Source organism: Struthio camelus, chromosome Z, assembly GCF_040807025.1.
Source record: "Struthio camelus isolate bStrCam1 chromosome Z, bStrCam1.hap1, whole genome shotgun sequence".
Taxonomy (NCBI): Eukaryota; Metazoa; Chordata; class Aves; order Struthioniformes; family Struthionidae; genus Struthio; species Struthio camelus.
Genome location: NC_090982.1, coordinates 77,540,078 through 77,555,936, shown reverse-complemented (window position 1 = coordinate 77,555,936; position 15,859 = coordinate 77,540,078). Strand labels below are relative to the sequence as shown.

Here is a 15,859-nt window from a genome sequence, read left to right as displayed (position 1 = left end):
GGCATAGTGGTGCCATTGGTCTCTGGCTGTGTGAGCTCATGCCACATCTGTTTGTTTGTGTTCAGGCTGATCTACTGTTATTGTCAAGCAGTGAGCCGCATAGCCTGACATATATCGAGACTGCTGAACTGGATGGGTAAGTAAGTGAGCCTGGTCCTCAGGCACAATCACTGCTGCCAGTGCAAGGCCAAATTTTGTGTGGTGACCCTTGATGCCACGAAGGCTATCTATCTCGGCGTTTCCAGCACTGCCAAGTTCAGAGCTGAATCACAAGAGCTGTTATCATATATCCTGCTAGATCAATGACCAGGATTGTACATGGCCAGCAAAGGTCAATCCTGTTTGCCTGCTGTTTCCTCCCTCGTCCTATCTGCACTTCTTCCATACTGAGAACCATCTAAATGCATTCTTTGCCTATTGAACATTTGCTTGCCCCCTACTCTCATCTTATTGTTCTCCATAGAGTTGAAAGTCATTTCAGCTTTCCTGCTAAGGGGGTTTATCACTAGATGGAAGCATAATTGTTTAGCTCCAACACACTGCATGGGAAGATTGCAATCAGATCCATCATTTACTAAGTCAAGCAGTTGTCTGATGTGGGTCCAAGGTTAAGTCAAAATGCACCTTGTTACCTGCAATGGCTTCTGTAGCAATAGTTTCCTAATACTTAGAATAATCTTCAGGTAAGTGTCTTGAAAAATGATGTCTCTGGTGGATACTCTTCACTCTCGCATGTCAAATGTCATATGGGGAGGGGCTTGGTACCCTCTGATTTTTAGTAACAGTTCTTCTGACACTCAGAGTTAGTTTAAATTTGTTCCTGCAATATCTAAAGTCACTGGCAGAAGCTTTCTGGCTTTTATATCTGCCTTAGTCTTCTTTCTTAGCCAAATTATTTAGGTGAAATAATCGCAATGAATAGCTCCAGTAATCTTCTTTGGACTGCTACATCCATGCACACCACAAAGGCATCCAAACTTTGCTCACTCTGGTGCACAACTGGCAACTGGCCACAAGACAGAGGGCTACAACTAATTTGTGTTAATTGGAATAAACTGGAGCTGACCTCATTTTTATGACCGAATTTGCTTACCTTTTCTGGTTGTCTGAAGCCATCCTCAGCTGTGGACTTTGGCCTTGCTTGAAGGACCAAGCAAGACTAGAGAGACCCAGTCTCTCTAGACAGCCGCTACACACAGCCCTCTGGACTTTCTCCTTCCATTTTTTGCTGAAAATGAGCCTGTAGTTCTGGTTCATGCAAGTGCTAGGGAAAACTAGGAGGCTCTGACCAAGTGAAGTGCTTCTTTGACATTGCAGGACCCCATTTTCAACTCACTTCCCCAGCTAGCTGGCTAGTCCCAGGACTTCAGTACTCTTGAGGGCCAGAGTATCATAGCAGAAGATCCAGAGCTCTCCTTTATGTTCTGATACCTCAGGGCTGAGTGTGGTATGAGCGGCAGGATGGACGGTGAGCTGCTCAGGGAGCTGTGATGCCTGGTGTCACGCTTTGCAGTGACGGTGAGAAGACAGAGCCAGCTCACCCTCTTTGCTAACACGTCCAGCATTCCTCTAGACCACCTCTCTTTGGAATAGGAAGAGATAATGATATTGTTATGGCCAGGTAAAAAAGGCCCATAACAGCGTGATCCATCAGATGTCTAAGGAGGACGAGACCATCCTCAGGAACAGAAGTGATCTTTCAGGGAGAGCTAGGCTCATTCTTTTATGTCTCATGTAATTTATTACAGTGAAACAAACCTCAAGGTGAAGCAGGCACTGACAGTCACTGCAGAACTTGGAGAAGATCTTCAGAAACTGACAGAATTTGATGGTGAGTCTATGTGGAAAATTAAATTCCCAAAGCATTTTTCCAAACACCAAAGTCCAGAGAGAGACTGGGAGCCTGCCTTCCAGGCTGTCCTGTTTCCTGCATAGGACTCCTCTGGATACAGTAGCAGCAAAACAGAACTGGTACATTGCAGTCTGTACAATGGATAGCAACAGCATATATAGAGGAAAAGATTCCCCTTTGCTTGTAGGTCTCTCCAGTGCCAGGTGTGGCTGTTGGGTTAAAGGGCATTGAGTGCAAGTCTCCTTGTGGCTGCACCTTTTTCTTTAGCATCTGTCTGTACATGTTGACAGTTCTTTTAATTGCACGGTAGGAACTGGTTTCTCAGCAGTATTTGTACCAGACCACTTTTACACTGATGTAGCCTGCACTTCCTAGCCCCAGTGCTGATCTGAGGACTAACTCTGGTCTGTGCACACATGACACAGGACTGACTTCCCAGCGTGAAGCTTTGCGCTGCCAGTATTTCTCTGCTCTCTCAACACCACAACAAAGACGATATTTTAAAATATTTATAGACATACAGTGCAGATGTGGTTAACAGACAAGGTGTCCTTTCTTAGCACTGTTTTCTATATCATAAACATATAGCAGCACATATACAGAAAGCAGCCAGACGTGTTGAAAACAGAATAATCCATGCTCGCACAGTTGTTTCTCTGGAGAGAGGATAGGATAACAGACCAGTCAATGTTAGCTATGTTTTGCAGTGCTCTGCTGGCTTAGATATGAGGGCAGGACTGCAGTGTGAGTCTGTATGGGAAGGGGTGGAGTTGAGTGTTGCTGTCCCTGGAACTTCTTGAGGACAGCAGATTCTCAGGAGATATTTTTCAAAGAAATATCTTTGAAATAACTAGACAATTCCTGTACAAATGGTGGGGATGCAGCAGAGATTTGGCATAGCTTGGACAGTCTCTGGTAGTACTGTCCAAATGCATGGGCTTTTCTTTTGATTTCTACATTGAGGTTTTTATGAAGTAATGTGTTTCCTCTCAGCTGAGTGACAACTCAGTACATCAGGGTTTCTTTGAAGTGAGGGCTGGGGTTCTGAGTGCTTTAGGTCTTGATAAGTATGTTCTTACAGGTGCCATAAGAAACTTTATGTTAATAATCCCAGTTGCTTGTCTAAATTATTTTCCTGAAGAGGCTGCAGCGTGTATCAGTTTTGGAAGCAAAACCTTCTGTCTAAATCATTTTTCAAAAATCTTCTGTGTAATGCTATCTGAGGATACTGCAATTTTGAAACTGCATGATTATAAAATGTTTCAAAATCTTCTGGAAAATTAAAACTTTTCTTATCTAATATTTATTTACTCTTTGGTTCTCTATTTTAGTTATTTTGTAAATAAAAGTGGCTTCTTTGCAGTACTTAAAATGAATAAAATATTTCCCAGGATGATTTATATTTGGAAGAATACTGGGAAGAGTGCCTAGAATCAGACCTAACTCTGTATTTCCCTAGCTAACCTCTGTAGAAGTATTTAAATATTTATGTAACTCTTTATCTAATTACTTCTTAGGACAGGAAGAGAGGAAAGGGTTGAAAAGCTAATAGAGGCACTGAATGGAATGCTTAATGTCCGTTATGTTTGTTGACATTGTGATGGTTCAGATAAGGGAGATGCATGCCAAAAGATGAGCTTTTTTTCTTTGATTTGGGGAGCTGGGAGATGAGAAAGGAAACGATACTTTTCAGTTAGCTACTGCTGGTTGCATGTAGCCTTGGCAGTATTGAACTGATCTGGGTGAAACACATTCAGATATCTTCTTGCTGTTAATGGTAGAAGGAGACAGGAAGCGTAGTGTCTTGCTGAGGTATCTTCAGCTGCAGAGTTACCAGAGTTACTGCAACTATATTGGGTGAATCTCTAGAGCGTCTTGCTTTTTGGTTGACCAGCCTGACTTGGATGAATTTCTTCTGATTTCACTATCAGCATACCAGTAATGTGGATCCACTCACTTAACTGGAAAGCAGCGCTGAATGTTAGCATACAAAGTACTCACACAAGCAGCGTCCCGCAGTTAGCATGAGGAGAGGCACAATATTCCTGGTGAGGGATCTTCAGCTGCCGAGGCATGCCCCAGTTTTGGTTTACCAAAGCTTCACCGTGTTCTTCTTCAGGTTACATGGCAAAACCTCTGTTTTCTATGTGCTTTTCAGGTGTTGCAAGGGTTGTAGTGAGATAGGCCTGGTTACCCTAGACTTTTGGAGATTATGGAGTGCAGGTATGATTGTTTTTAGATTAACTAGACGATAAAATAAAAGATTATCATAGTTATTAGTGTGGGCTCTGATGTCACATGTGTCTTAGAATTTCCCAATTGCTTCATCTGTCAAGTCTTATAATTTGTCTGCACTAGAGTGTGGCTACTTTTCTACAAAAAGAACATCTGTTCTTGAATTTAAAATTTGCGGCGATGGAGATAGATAGTATCACAAAACCTAATGAACTTTTTTCTGGATTTCTCTAGGTTTTGCTTCCAATCTTTTGAGCTTGATGTGTTTTGTCTGAGAACAACTGGAAGAATTGTATTCCAGGCAAATGCTAGTCCTTATGCAGATATTTGCAGTCTGTGATCAAAATATCTTATGTCTGTTGATAAACAGAATAGAATGAGCTATTGGAATCACTTTCAATAAACTGCATTTTCCAGTTCTTTCCAATACATCCCTTGGGCTCTTTCAATCTTTAAATATTGCTGTAAGTGTTGACTTAAATAATAATTTTTATATTGAAATATCTGTGTTGGCAGTATTGTGCGAACACATTTTGTTATAAGAAGTAAATATGTAATATGGAAAAAGAAACAGTCTCTCCAATCACATACAGTGTCAGCTGCACAGTCAAAAGTACCAGCTTCTTTTTTCAGGTGCCAGTGGGACTTAGGGTATGAAAGAGTTGAAATTAGAAAGTAGTGAGCAAAGACACCTCACTTAATTACTCTCTTGCAACCTTCAGGCATTGATTTTCTCATTTGGGCTTGTGCAGTTTTTAAAGAAAATGGAATAAGAATTATGTGAGGTCAGCAACTGCTATCTAAAATTATCCAGTGACATCCTACCACTATGAACTTGCTGTAGAAGGATTAAAAGTATGTTGCTGGTTCAACATTTCTTCTCACCCACATATAAGGAATGGAGACTTTGTGTTGGGCTATACCAGTACAAAATTGCTATATTCAGAGACCAGGATAAATCCAGATTCATTGTGGCCCATGGGATTATGACATGAAAATGGGGTAAGAGCAATATCCCAAAACATAAGGAAATACAGGATAAAGGATGGGCATGACAGAGCCAGGAGGTGGACTGCAGCAACATCTGGGGAACAGCTGAGAATGCAGTATGTATTGACTGACATATTTCTAGGCTAGAAAGATTTCCACCATCTTCTATCTTGTTTTTTTTTTTAACAGGTGAAGTCAAATGTGAGGCACCAAATAACAAACTAGATAAGTTCACAGGAACTCTTACTCTTCGAGGAGAAAAGTATGCCCTGGACAATGAAAAGATGCTGCTGAGGGGCTGTACTATTAGGAACACAGAGTGGTGCTTTGGTCTCGTTATTTATGCTGGTAGGTCAAAAACTCAACATGTACATTGTGAATTGCAGAGCACAGCAGCATTAACATGTGAGCACATAAAACACAGTAAGTACCAAGCAACCAAATATTTTCCTCTTCAGAAAATTTGTTTCTGCCAGGTACAAGAGCAAGAGAAAGACTATACATGTGATCCCTTGACTGAACTCTAGGCTAGAAATTTTGCATACTACAGGGGATTTAAATTTGGAATTTTTTTATAGTGGTCTATAAGAGAAATCTGAATTGCAAATGCTACATTACAACATCCAATTCCATCTTGATGGAGTACTTTGGTAAGCAAAGGCAGTCTCTTATTCCATAAACTCATGCAGCAAATAACATGACAGAAATCTTAACGGAGCGATCAATAAGGGAGAATTTAAGAATTAAGTCTGTTTAAGGATGCATTGGCCAATAGGAGACTTTCTGTATCTCCAAGCATATACAAAACTTCCCACTGTTAAGAGTTTCTATCAGTTCTATATGATTGCAATCCCTATTGGAATATCAGGATCTTTACTGATGTTACTGTAGGCTATTAGATCTGTGCTTTTTACAAGTGTAGAACTTCTGTTTCTACAGTGCTATAGACATTTGAGACAATGTGTAATATGCCACCAATAACAGAGCATTAGCAGGTATTCTATGAGAAGTAATTAAACCCGAAAGGGAGGATTGATTTTTGACAGAAGAGAGCAGGATCCAAATCCAGAATGAATGGTTTTATATATGAATCTCTCCATATGATCTAAAGCAAGTTATTTAACCTTTTTCTGCCTGGGTTTCCCACCAACACTATCAACTACTTGCACCTGCTTTCAAGAAGGCTCTGATGGGTATTTGTGTTATAAAGCATGGTGAGGCATCAAACCGAATCAACTTTTGAACTGTTAAGCATTGTTACTAGAAATCATGAGTGTATTTGATCTCCAGGGCCAGATACCAAACTGATGCAGAACAGTGGAAAAACAACTTTTAAACGGACAAGCATCGATCGGCTCATGAATGTCCTTGTGTTAGTGGTAAGTCTGATTAATTTGTCTTCATTTCTTCAGATGTGTTCATCATTTCTGAATGCTCCACCTCTTGTCCTCACAAATGAGGGGCTATCAGAAGTGACTAATGATAAAAAGACGAGTTCTGTAAAAATTTATTAGCATACAGACTTCTGCAATGCCTTGGCCTGCCTATCTTGCAAAGCAAGGCCATTACATTGACAGTGTTACAGACCTTTCTTCTGAGCTTTTCAATTGCTGTGCTTTCTCTCTCTTTCTCTCTCTCTTCACATTTTTTTGTGAGAATCCCTTTGAAGCCTGCAAATTTCTTCTTCTGATAATTTTGTCATTTTCTATTTAAATTAACATTAGCAGTTCTCCCTCTCCTTGCTGATTGCTTGGCATCTTTGGTGGTATCTGCACAGGACTTGGTTATCTCAAGTCTGTTGATGTACGTAATGCTAACTTTTGACTTAACACATTAGGGTAAAATGTTAGCTACGGTCTCATTAACACCCAGAAACTGGTGTTTTCAGCAGCTGGCAAATTTGAGAACACTAATCTTGTGTAGCAGGTACTCTCCACAAATTAGGAGACAAATCTGACTTGAGGTTTAAGCTTGTCAGCAGTTTTAACAAAGAGCAAACATTTCCACCTGGAGATAGTGAATTTTCTACAGAAACCCTCCCAAGACTTTACCACTTGAGCTAAAAGCCACTCAGGCAAGGGACTGTTTTGGTTGCTACTGCCAGTCTTCAAAGACATTCTGACACTGCTTTATTCAATGTTACATGAAGGAAAGCTCCTTAGTTTCAGGGTTTTATTTTCCTTTGGATGCAATTTTGTCATGCTTCTTCATGCATGTTCCACTGCCTTCCCTTTATCTTACAGGAAGAGCTGGCCACTCTTACGGTCACCTCTTCCTACAAGCATTCACTGTTCCCTCTTCTTCCCTCCTGCCCTTGCTCTCCGGGCAAGCTGGGGCCAGGATTCATCCCCCTGGTGCTGGAGCAGGCCCTGGGGAGAAAAGATCTGGAAGCCTCCCCCAGCAGCCTGTCCATTACAGCCTAGCGCAAAGCCCTGTGACCGGCTGTCCTGAGCTCTGCCTTCCCTCGGAGGCTTTGTGCCTCTTCAGCATGGGGTCTTATAACACGTATATCTCCAAGCTTCCTCATCTCGCCATCCTTGGCACTTTATCCCAGGCCCTGCCCTCCTGTTTTTGTTTTTATTTTAGAATTGCAAAAACTCTTTAGCTGTGCTCAGAGATAGGAGAAGTTAGTGGACAGCCGTGCCACTGCCAGAACACAGGCTGTATGTAGTGTGCTGTGAGTCTGAAAATTATACCAAAGCGGCACCAGTGACACTGGCTCCCAGAGCTGTTACAGTGCCCTCCTGAACCATGTGCATGTGTGTATTTGCTATAAAGCAATGCCACTGCACAGAGAGCAACTCCAGGGTCATCTTCAAGCACCCTTGAGTCCTTACTCAGTGTGCAGTAAGGACGCTCACTCCCTTGACTTTAGCAACATTATGCCAGTCTATGCTGATGTTTTCCTCCGTGTGTTGTCTCCTCAGACTTAGGGGGGGGACACAGAAAAGAAGGTCTGTGCAGCATGAGTGCCTAATATTCAGAATTTTGCAGATGTTTGAAAAACTTCACATTTTCTTAGGTGTCCTGTTGTGATGTAGTTGGGAAGGAGGAAGGGATGCAGGGTCCAGCTATATTGGATCCCTAGTGCAAGGAAACAGAGCAGAGAAAAAGTGAGTAGGGAACTATGGATTTAACGCTTGATTAGGGTTTGCCTACTCTTCTTTCACAAGTTAAGGGTCCCACCCAGAGTCTTCAGACTGTTTGGCCTCTCTTTGTAAACATGAACAAGATCAATTTAGCTCCTGGCTCTGTTTTAAAAAACTGAGCAAGTTGCAGATGATTGCATCAGCCTCTGCCTCGGTTCTTGGACATTGATTGAGCCAAGCGTGTGTTTTTCTCTCTCATGCATTTTTAAGGCACTTAACATTTTGGCATCCAAGTACAGTTCTGTTCTACTCTAACCACCTGGTTCTTCATACACCAAAGGGAATGTGGCATGAGGTCCTTTCAGCTCACTCTATGGTCAAAGTTTACAAAGCGTGGTCATAAAAAGAGGCATTGTGTTGCAGTCTTGAGTTTGGAAACACAAAGCAGCTATAGCTTGCTATAAATAGCTCATTTTAAGTGAAATGAAACTTGTTCCATGTGAACACAAGCAAAGCTATTTTGTGTTTAATTGTCCGTGAAACTTACAAAACAGTGTTTAAGCAGGGCATTCAAATAGAGTCCTGGTTAAATGTAGCCCTTGTGTATCTCAACAAGAGTTAATCAATCAGGAATAAACCTTTCCATATGGAAACCGTAGTTTTCTTTTTCATGTTTGGGAGTGTTTGGCAGCATAGGACTGAAATCAGAGGGAGAGGAACACAGTATTTCTCAGAGATCTCAGAAAGAAGTGAATGTTCCTCGGCTGAGGACACACCCACCAGCACCACGAATGCGTTTTGCTCTGAGGCTTGCTTTTTCTGCAGGCTTGGATAAGCACATTTTCAGAGAAATGGAGCTGTCACTGTCAGCTCTAAATGCCTTATTGCTTCAAATCCCAAAACAGAACTCCAAAGTGCCAATAAAGAAACTGAAGCAGTCATAGTCTGACATGAAATGTCTGTCAAAAGTCATCTTCTCTTTATAAAAAAAACAACTACTCAGTCCTTCAGAGGATACATCATGGGCACTGCATGGTCTAGTCCCAAAGAGAGAGGATGTTCACGGTGGGAAGCCCCATGAGCAGGTCATGTGCAGGTCTGCGATCTGGTTTATTCACATCCTTCTCTTACAGAGGCTGTGGTAATGAGTACAACACCCTGTACACAGTTGTTTCTCCTTATGGAAATTAATCTCTGGGGCTGCTGTTGGGTCAACAGCTCAGTCTTTCGCATGCGTCTCAAAGTGAAGTGTGTTAGCAATCCTTGTATAAGCGTAAGTGTTATACACAAATCCAACCTTGTACGGATGAGAGCAGATATACAAAATGTACATAAAGCAAAGCGTATATAAGGCAGTATATAAGTGCAGTAGTTGGGTCCGGGGACAGGAGCTGCTGTGATATGGGAAACTTCAGCTGCTGTCTGCCCCATGTTTATTTCTCTTGCTAAATCATACTTGTTTCCACACTGAATTTCCTATGTAGAAGATGATATACTACAAACTGACAATTTTTAACCTGTGCGACCTCAACCAGGAATCTTTCAGGGCATAATGATAAAAAAAGCCAGCTGGCTCTTCTAATTAATTTCTTTTACAAGAGACTATGTCTCCAGAGGCAAGTAATATCTTTCATTTATTTCTAGAAAAATGGACAAGCTTGTCTGTTTTCTCCATCTATGTCCATTACCCATCCCCAGGTCATGCCTCTATTATATCCTTAGATCATCATGACCGTAGCAGTGCTACTTGTAGGCTGTTTTTAGTGCCAGTCACAGAGGTTGAAAAGCACCACACTGCATTCCTTGCTAGTTGTCTCTGTTTCACAAGTGGAGAAACTTGATGGACTTGCTGGAATTCAGTAGATAAGCTACTACTGGTGTGGAAATAAACTGGTCTCCTGAGAATGAGCCCAGCACATTTACTTAGTGCAGTCCTTCTTTAGCGTCTTCTTGATATTAATCTTAATTTGGTAGGGTATGCGCTTTCAACGAAGCAATTCAAATCTCTCTCTAAAGGTATCCTTCCTCCCCTCATAGTTTACCTCAGCAACATAAATATCAGCTTTATGAACAAAAGTTTCTCTGTTTGTACCTCAATTATTTTTTAAAAAGTTGTGTGGTAATATGACTGTTACTGGCTGGCCTTATACGTAATGGCCCAGTTTACCGGTATTTCCTCCTTAATAGCCATAGTTGCAAGAAATGATGCTTAGTCCCCTATTGTGCTGCTGGTTGATTCTGTATCTTCATGTTTTTATTAGGATGTTGGTCATGCTAAGTCAAATATTTGGAAAAGTCCAAATGTTCCATATCAACAGAATTGCTTTTATCACCCTTTCTCCAGGAACGATGTCAAGCTAACTTCAGTTTATCTTTCCCATGGTCACCATTTCTACCTTTCAAATACTGGAATTGTGTTGGCAGATTTTCAGGATAGTGGAGCTTCCCCAGCTTTTCAAGCATTGTTAAAAATTAACTCTACTAGTTAAGAGAATTTCTCAGCCAGTTCCTTTAAACTGTTATATTTGAATTACCTGGACCTATTTTGACAATGCTAATTATTAGCAGATAGAGCTACGTACTGTTCCTTGTTACAGATGGTAAACTGTCTTTTCCATCTGCTACATCATATGGGATAGATACATCCTTCTGCTTCATTTAAAATGAAGAAAAGTCATTGAACATGACTGCCTTTCCCACATCTCTATTTATGAGTTTACCATTTTCTTTTCTTGATATTTTATAGGACTATTAGTTATTTATAGCTCAATGATTCCTTACTGCTCATATTAATTTTTCTTAATTACCCCTCTTTCCTTTCTTTTTATATTCATTTCCAAATTATTGTGTTGCTATGTTCTTTTAATCAAGTGCTTTATGACCTATGTAATGTTTTTATGCCTATGGAATGGTGTTCCTGAGCAATTCCCAGTTTTTACTAAGGTGTTCCACTTTGAAATTCTGTTCTTGCTGTGCCACTGGTTGCTTTAGGCTTCAGTAAATAAGCTTCTTTCAAGTCTAAGGATACACATCACTGGTTAGTGCTGCTCTCTGTTTGCTCAAAGGAAATGTAATCAGATTGTGATGGCAGGTACCAAGGCAACCATTAGTTCTGAGTCAGTGATTAACTCTCCTTTGACCATCAGAATAGTATCCAGTACTCAATTCCAACTTGTTGAGTACAGGACTTGCTGTATTAAAAATTATCCTTAGTATTTTTTCAGAAACTGTAAGGAAAACTTTGTTCTTAGCCCATGATACATCCAGCAAATGGCCAGATAAGGTGCTTTGTGAGATTTCTGTTCCCAAGTGTGCAGGCAGATGTTTGAGGAGCAGCAGCTCAGCTTACATCTAGTGAGGTTTGACGTTCTGTAGCCAGCTGCCCATGAGGTCCTCATTTTAGGTCCCTGCTTAGAACCTAAATTCCCAGGTGTTTGATGTCTTGTGATTCCAAATCACCAAAGAGACTGTACGGTGTAATTTTGTCTTTGAATTTAATTGCCATGCTTTTGCTCTTTTTCCTCCTTCACCACTAGGAACCATTTCCATGTGATTCAGGCTGTCTAACCCAATCTGATTAGGGTCTTTTGATTAACCTGTACATAATAAATTCCACGTTTCTAAAATCCAATATCTTTGTTGTTTTTGCAGATCTTTGCGTTTTTAGCACTGATGTGTCTTATCCTAGCCATTGGAAATGGCATCTGGGAGTACGATAAGGGCTACTACTTCCAGGTCTATCTGCCCTGGGCAGAGGATGTCAGTTCTGCCTCCTACTCTGGCTTCCTCATGTTCTGGTCGTACGTGATCATTCTAAACACGGTGGTCCCAATTTCGCTCTATGTCAGGTATGTGCCTGAACCTCATTTCATGTTTCATCTTAGGTGAGCTTTGACTTTTGCTTTAGTTGGGAGCAGCGCTTTTCCCAGTACATGAATGAATTACATTGTGGGTATGACACACAGCCCAGGCCAGCTCTGAGTGCCAGTGCCACCTAGTGAGGACCCCTAATAGCCACTGCTTTCTTTGTGGGTCTTGACTAGTCAGAATAAGCCCCATGCGGTTTTAAAGAACAGAGGGTTAACCTTTTTTTCTTCTCCTTAATTCCCTCCTTGATTTGTCAGGATCTAAAATCGCATTGTTGGATAACTCCACACCACAGCGATGCTGTCCTTTCTGCTGCCTTGGGAGGGCTCTGCCAGGGCTGGAGCTGGGATACCAGTGAGGTCGTCGAGAGGGGAGGATGACTTTGCAGTTGAAGGGGAAGTTTTCATTTAGGATACTATGGGAGTGAGAGTGGAAACCTGCTACTGGTAGCACATTGCTCTTCCATGGTTACACTGTCCACCAAAGAAAGTGAATGTCACATTCTCCAATGTGACTGTAGGGCTCATGTGAGGACTGAATTGCCAAATAGGTATGTTTAACCAGCCTGACGACCTGTTGGGCTTGGCACAGTATGAACAGAGAGAATGTCATCACTTGTCTAGAGGTCATAGTGCTGTGTTGGTTCCTGCAGATAGGCAGGCAGGTGTAAAGGGGAGGCAACACGCCTGTCATGCTTTGGAAACCCTTAGGCTGGGGTGCAGACTGACTTGGCCTGTACAATTTATTGTTTGAATCTAACTCTTCATGGAGCTTTGCTACTGCCTCTAGAGTGAATCCTTAGTGTATAATTTGTACAGACCATTTATGTAAAGTTTGTGATGTCAGACCTCAAAGGACAACTCTTAGCTCCTGGTGCTGCCCTTTCAACAATGGTGCCAAGAGAGGCGAAGAGTTGTGAGTTTGGAAGTTGCATTCTGAGACTCTCTTCTGTGTTAGGAAATATGAATAATTCATTCCATTCCTGTCTAGTGTTTCACACCAACAACAAAATGGAAATTCATGTTGCCTGTGTGCTGGTACAGCTCCATGATTATATTAAATTACACAATGACTCACTTGTTCTGGAAGTCTGGGCTGTTTCAACCATGGCTGTTCTCAAACCCGGGCATCGCAGCTCAGCCCAGCCCAGCATCCGACTGAAAATGTGCTCAGTCTGACCACCATTCCCTAAACTGAACCAAATGAAACACACTGCTGCTGCCATCTCGCTCTTTGGTCCAGGGACATGGCCTACCCACAGCCTATTTGGTGTGCAGTGCTGCCGCTCATTCACAGCAGGATTAAAGAAGGTTTGAAGGAGTCTGGGTGAGGGTGACTTCTTGCTGCTTTTTAACTCAGTGTCCAGCCTAAGGCTTTCTATGACAGAAGGGTGGCCCTGACAGAAGCAAATACAGACTGAAAGAAAGCATCAGATGTTTAAAGTTTCTTAAATACTTCTGAAACTTTTCAAATGTATTTTTAAGAAGTTGTTTTATAAATAAAAGAAAGGAATTTACCACAAACCTAAACAATTTTTCCAATGGTACTTGCTTCAGCAGTGCTTAATATACACTCTTTAAGACACTCATGTCTTTCAGACTTTAGGGACCACCTGGTGAGTACTCCCTGTCATTACTTTCAAAGTTGTCTTCTAAATGCAATTACTAGCAGTCGTGCTTAAGATAAAGATCTTGTCTCTTAAACTAATGAATATTTCATCACCTTCTTTTCCTGTTTCACCAGTGTAGAGATTATACGTTTGGGCAACAGCTTCTACATTGACTGGGACCGTAAAATGTATTACCCAGTGAATGACACACCGGCTCAGGCCCGTACCACCACACTTAATGAAGAGCTGGGGCAAATCAAGTACATCTTCTCAGACAAAACAGGAACTCTCACTCAGAACATCATGTGTTTCAACAAGTGCTCCATCAACGGCAAATCCTATGGTACGATATCAGTTTGTCTTATTTTCTGGGTCTGCCTCTTAGTCCACAGAGACTAAAATGATATCTAGACGAGACAATCTTGTAAGGAGTGGAACAGACTTAAATGCTATTATGTGAGAATTACTGCTCTGAAGTGATGGGTGGTTACTGATGCCATCAGGCCTGGAATAGGCACTGATATGCTTATGCCAAGATGCTCGATCTGTCTGTCTGGGTGTTCCCTCATCGGCAGGGGAAAGTATCCTGTACCCTCCAGTCCTTCTGACCATGGAAGTTTGTTTGACTCGTGTGTTATGGTCAAAAGAACAGATTTGGTTTATCATCCTAATCTAGCTGCAGTGATCAAGTGCAAGGCTACCCATCAGATATTCCTGGACAGTCTTGATTACATTATTTGCATATCTTAATATCATTTTTCTGAACCTTGATTCTCCTTTTGCTCTTGTACCTCCCTTTTTCAGGCCTAGTATCCTCCTAAGTAAAGAACCTGCCCCTAACTACTTTTTCCCTATTGGTCCCAATTTTGCTACATCTGTACCCAGCGTTTGTTTTTTCTGATATTGCTACCTAGGTGATCTCAGGCTTATATGGTATTATTGATATGGTACTGTTAACCTTGCCAGACTATTCTCCCCAAAAGGCCCCCAGTATTTCCCTCCAACTATTTGTGACATTCAGCTGTTTCTCACATAACTCCCTCTTAGCCACTTGTGAAATCAGCCATCCATCACGGCTCTATCTGTAACTTTTGTCAGCTTCTCACACAGTTACCTCTTGAATTTAGCAATTTCTCATGTCATGAGCAGTGGTTTTCCACATCCTGTTCAGGTGGGTTAACCTTAGGCCAAGGCCTACTCAATGGCCTAGCCATTTATCTGCAGCCATAACTATTACTTCACCTACTAGAAGAGAGAAAAGGTTGTCAGGAGTTGGAAAAAAATGGGAAACAAAAGTTGTTGGCTCTGTTTGATCCGAACAGTCATTGGCTTAACAAGCTCATTCATTGTCTGGTCCAGAGCAGTTTTCTCCATACGCCTCAGGAGGTGCCAAGGATTCACAAATTGTCTAGTTGATTAGCATCATTATACTCCCCCAGAGAAATTAGTCACAGCTTATTTGTAGATTGATGCTTGTTGTGCCTGTGTCAGACCTGCTGATGGAATAGTGTGCCAGAAGACTTGTCTTTTTTTCTCAGTGCTATTAGTTGGTCCAATTAAAGAGGTTATTTCTTCCTATAAATTTTGCTTTGCTTATATCTCTAGACCATTGTATCTACAATAGCGCTACTATGCTAGCTAGCATTAGTACTGCTAATCAGAGTTTGAGAAATATTCAGTCTGGTTATTCAGGTCTTGTAATAGACTTTTCCAAAGTGGATGTCACCTCAGAACATAGACATAGGATGTAGGTTCAAGAAATGAGTGGGAAAGATGCAAAAATAAAGCAGACGACTGTCTATTCGCTATTGTTTTCTAAAAGCTCACCTTCCTCCTTGGAACATGCTTCTTTGGATTGCCTGCTCAGGCGTGTTTGGGAAAGCCATACCAGGAAGGATGAATCGGTTCTCCTGCTTGGGAAGGTACTCTGGAGGCTTAGACTTCCCATTGAAAAGGAAGTGTCTAAATGTCTCTTGGCTACAATTCCCGGGAGATAAACTCACGTGCAGTGGAGATGAGATTCTGGATTTTGTCACGGACTAACAAAGGGACAGATTGATATGAATCATCGGTCCTCAGCCTTCCCGTCAACATATGTGTGATTATTGAAACTCTTTAACTTGATCCTAGCTTTAAAACTTTAACTAGTTTCTGTGGTAGAGAGGCTCAGAGACTGCACCTAGCTGGAGTTTGTGGCTATAACCCCAGCCTCTCTTG

General features: G+C 41.5%; 1 protein-coding gene across 2 annotated transcripts in view; it reads left to right on the top strand.

Annotated features, from left to right (window-relative positions):
- LOC104150896 (phospholipid-transporting ATPase ID) overlaps window positions 1–15,859 on the top strand; it is an 88,979-nt gene that overhangs the window by 47,753 nt on the left and 25,367 nt on the right. For both annotated transcript variants that reach the window (XM_068926923.1, XM_068926924.1), the window contains exons 8-13: window positions 66–136; window positions 1,749–1,831; window positions 5,267–5,425; window positions 6,368–6,456; window positions 11,818–12,014; window positions 13,777–13,985. In XM_068926923.1, coding sequence (XP_068783024.1) covers window positions 66–136; window positions 1,749–1,831; window positions 5,267–5,425; window positions 6,368–6,456; window positions 11,818–12,014; window positions 13,777–13,985 — 808 coding nt within the window. The remainder of the gene's footprint in view (window positions 1–65; window positions 137–1,748; window positions 1,832–5,266; window positions 5,426–6,367; window positions 6,457–11,817; window positions 12,015–13,776; window positions 13,986–15,859) is intronic.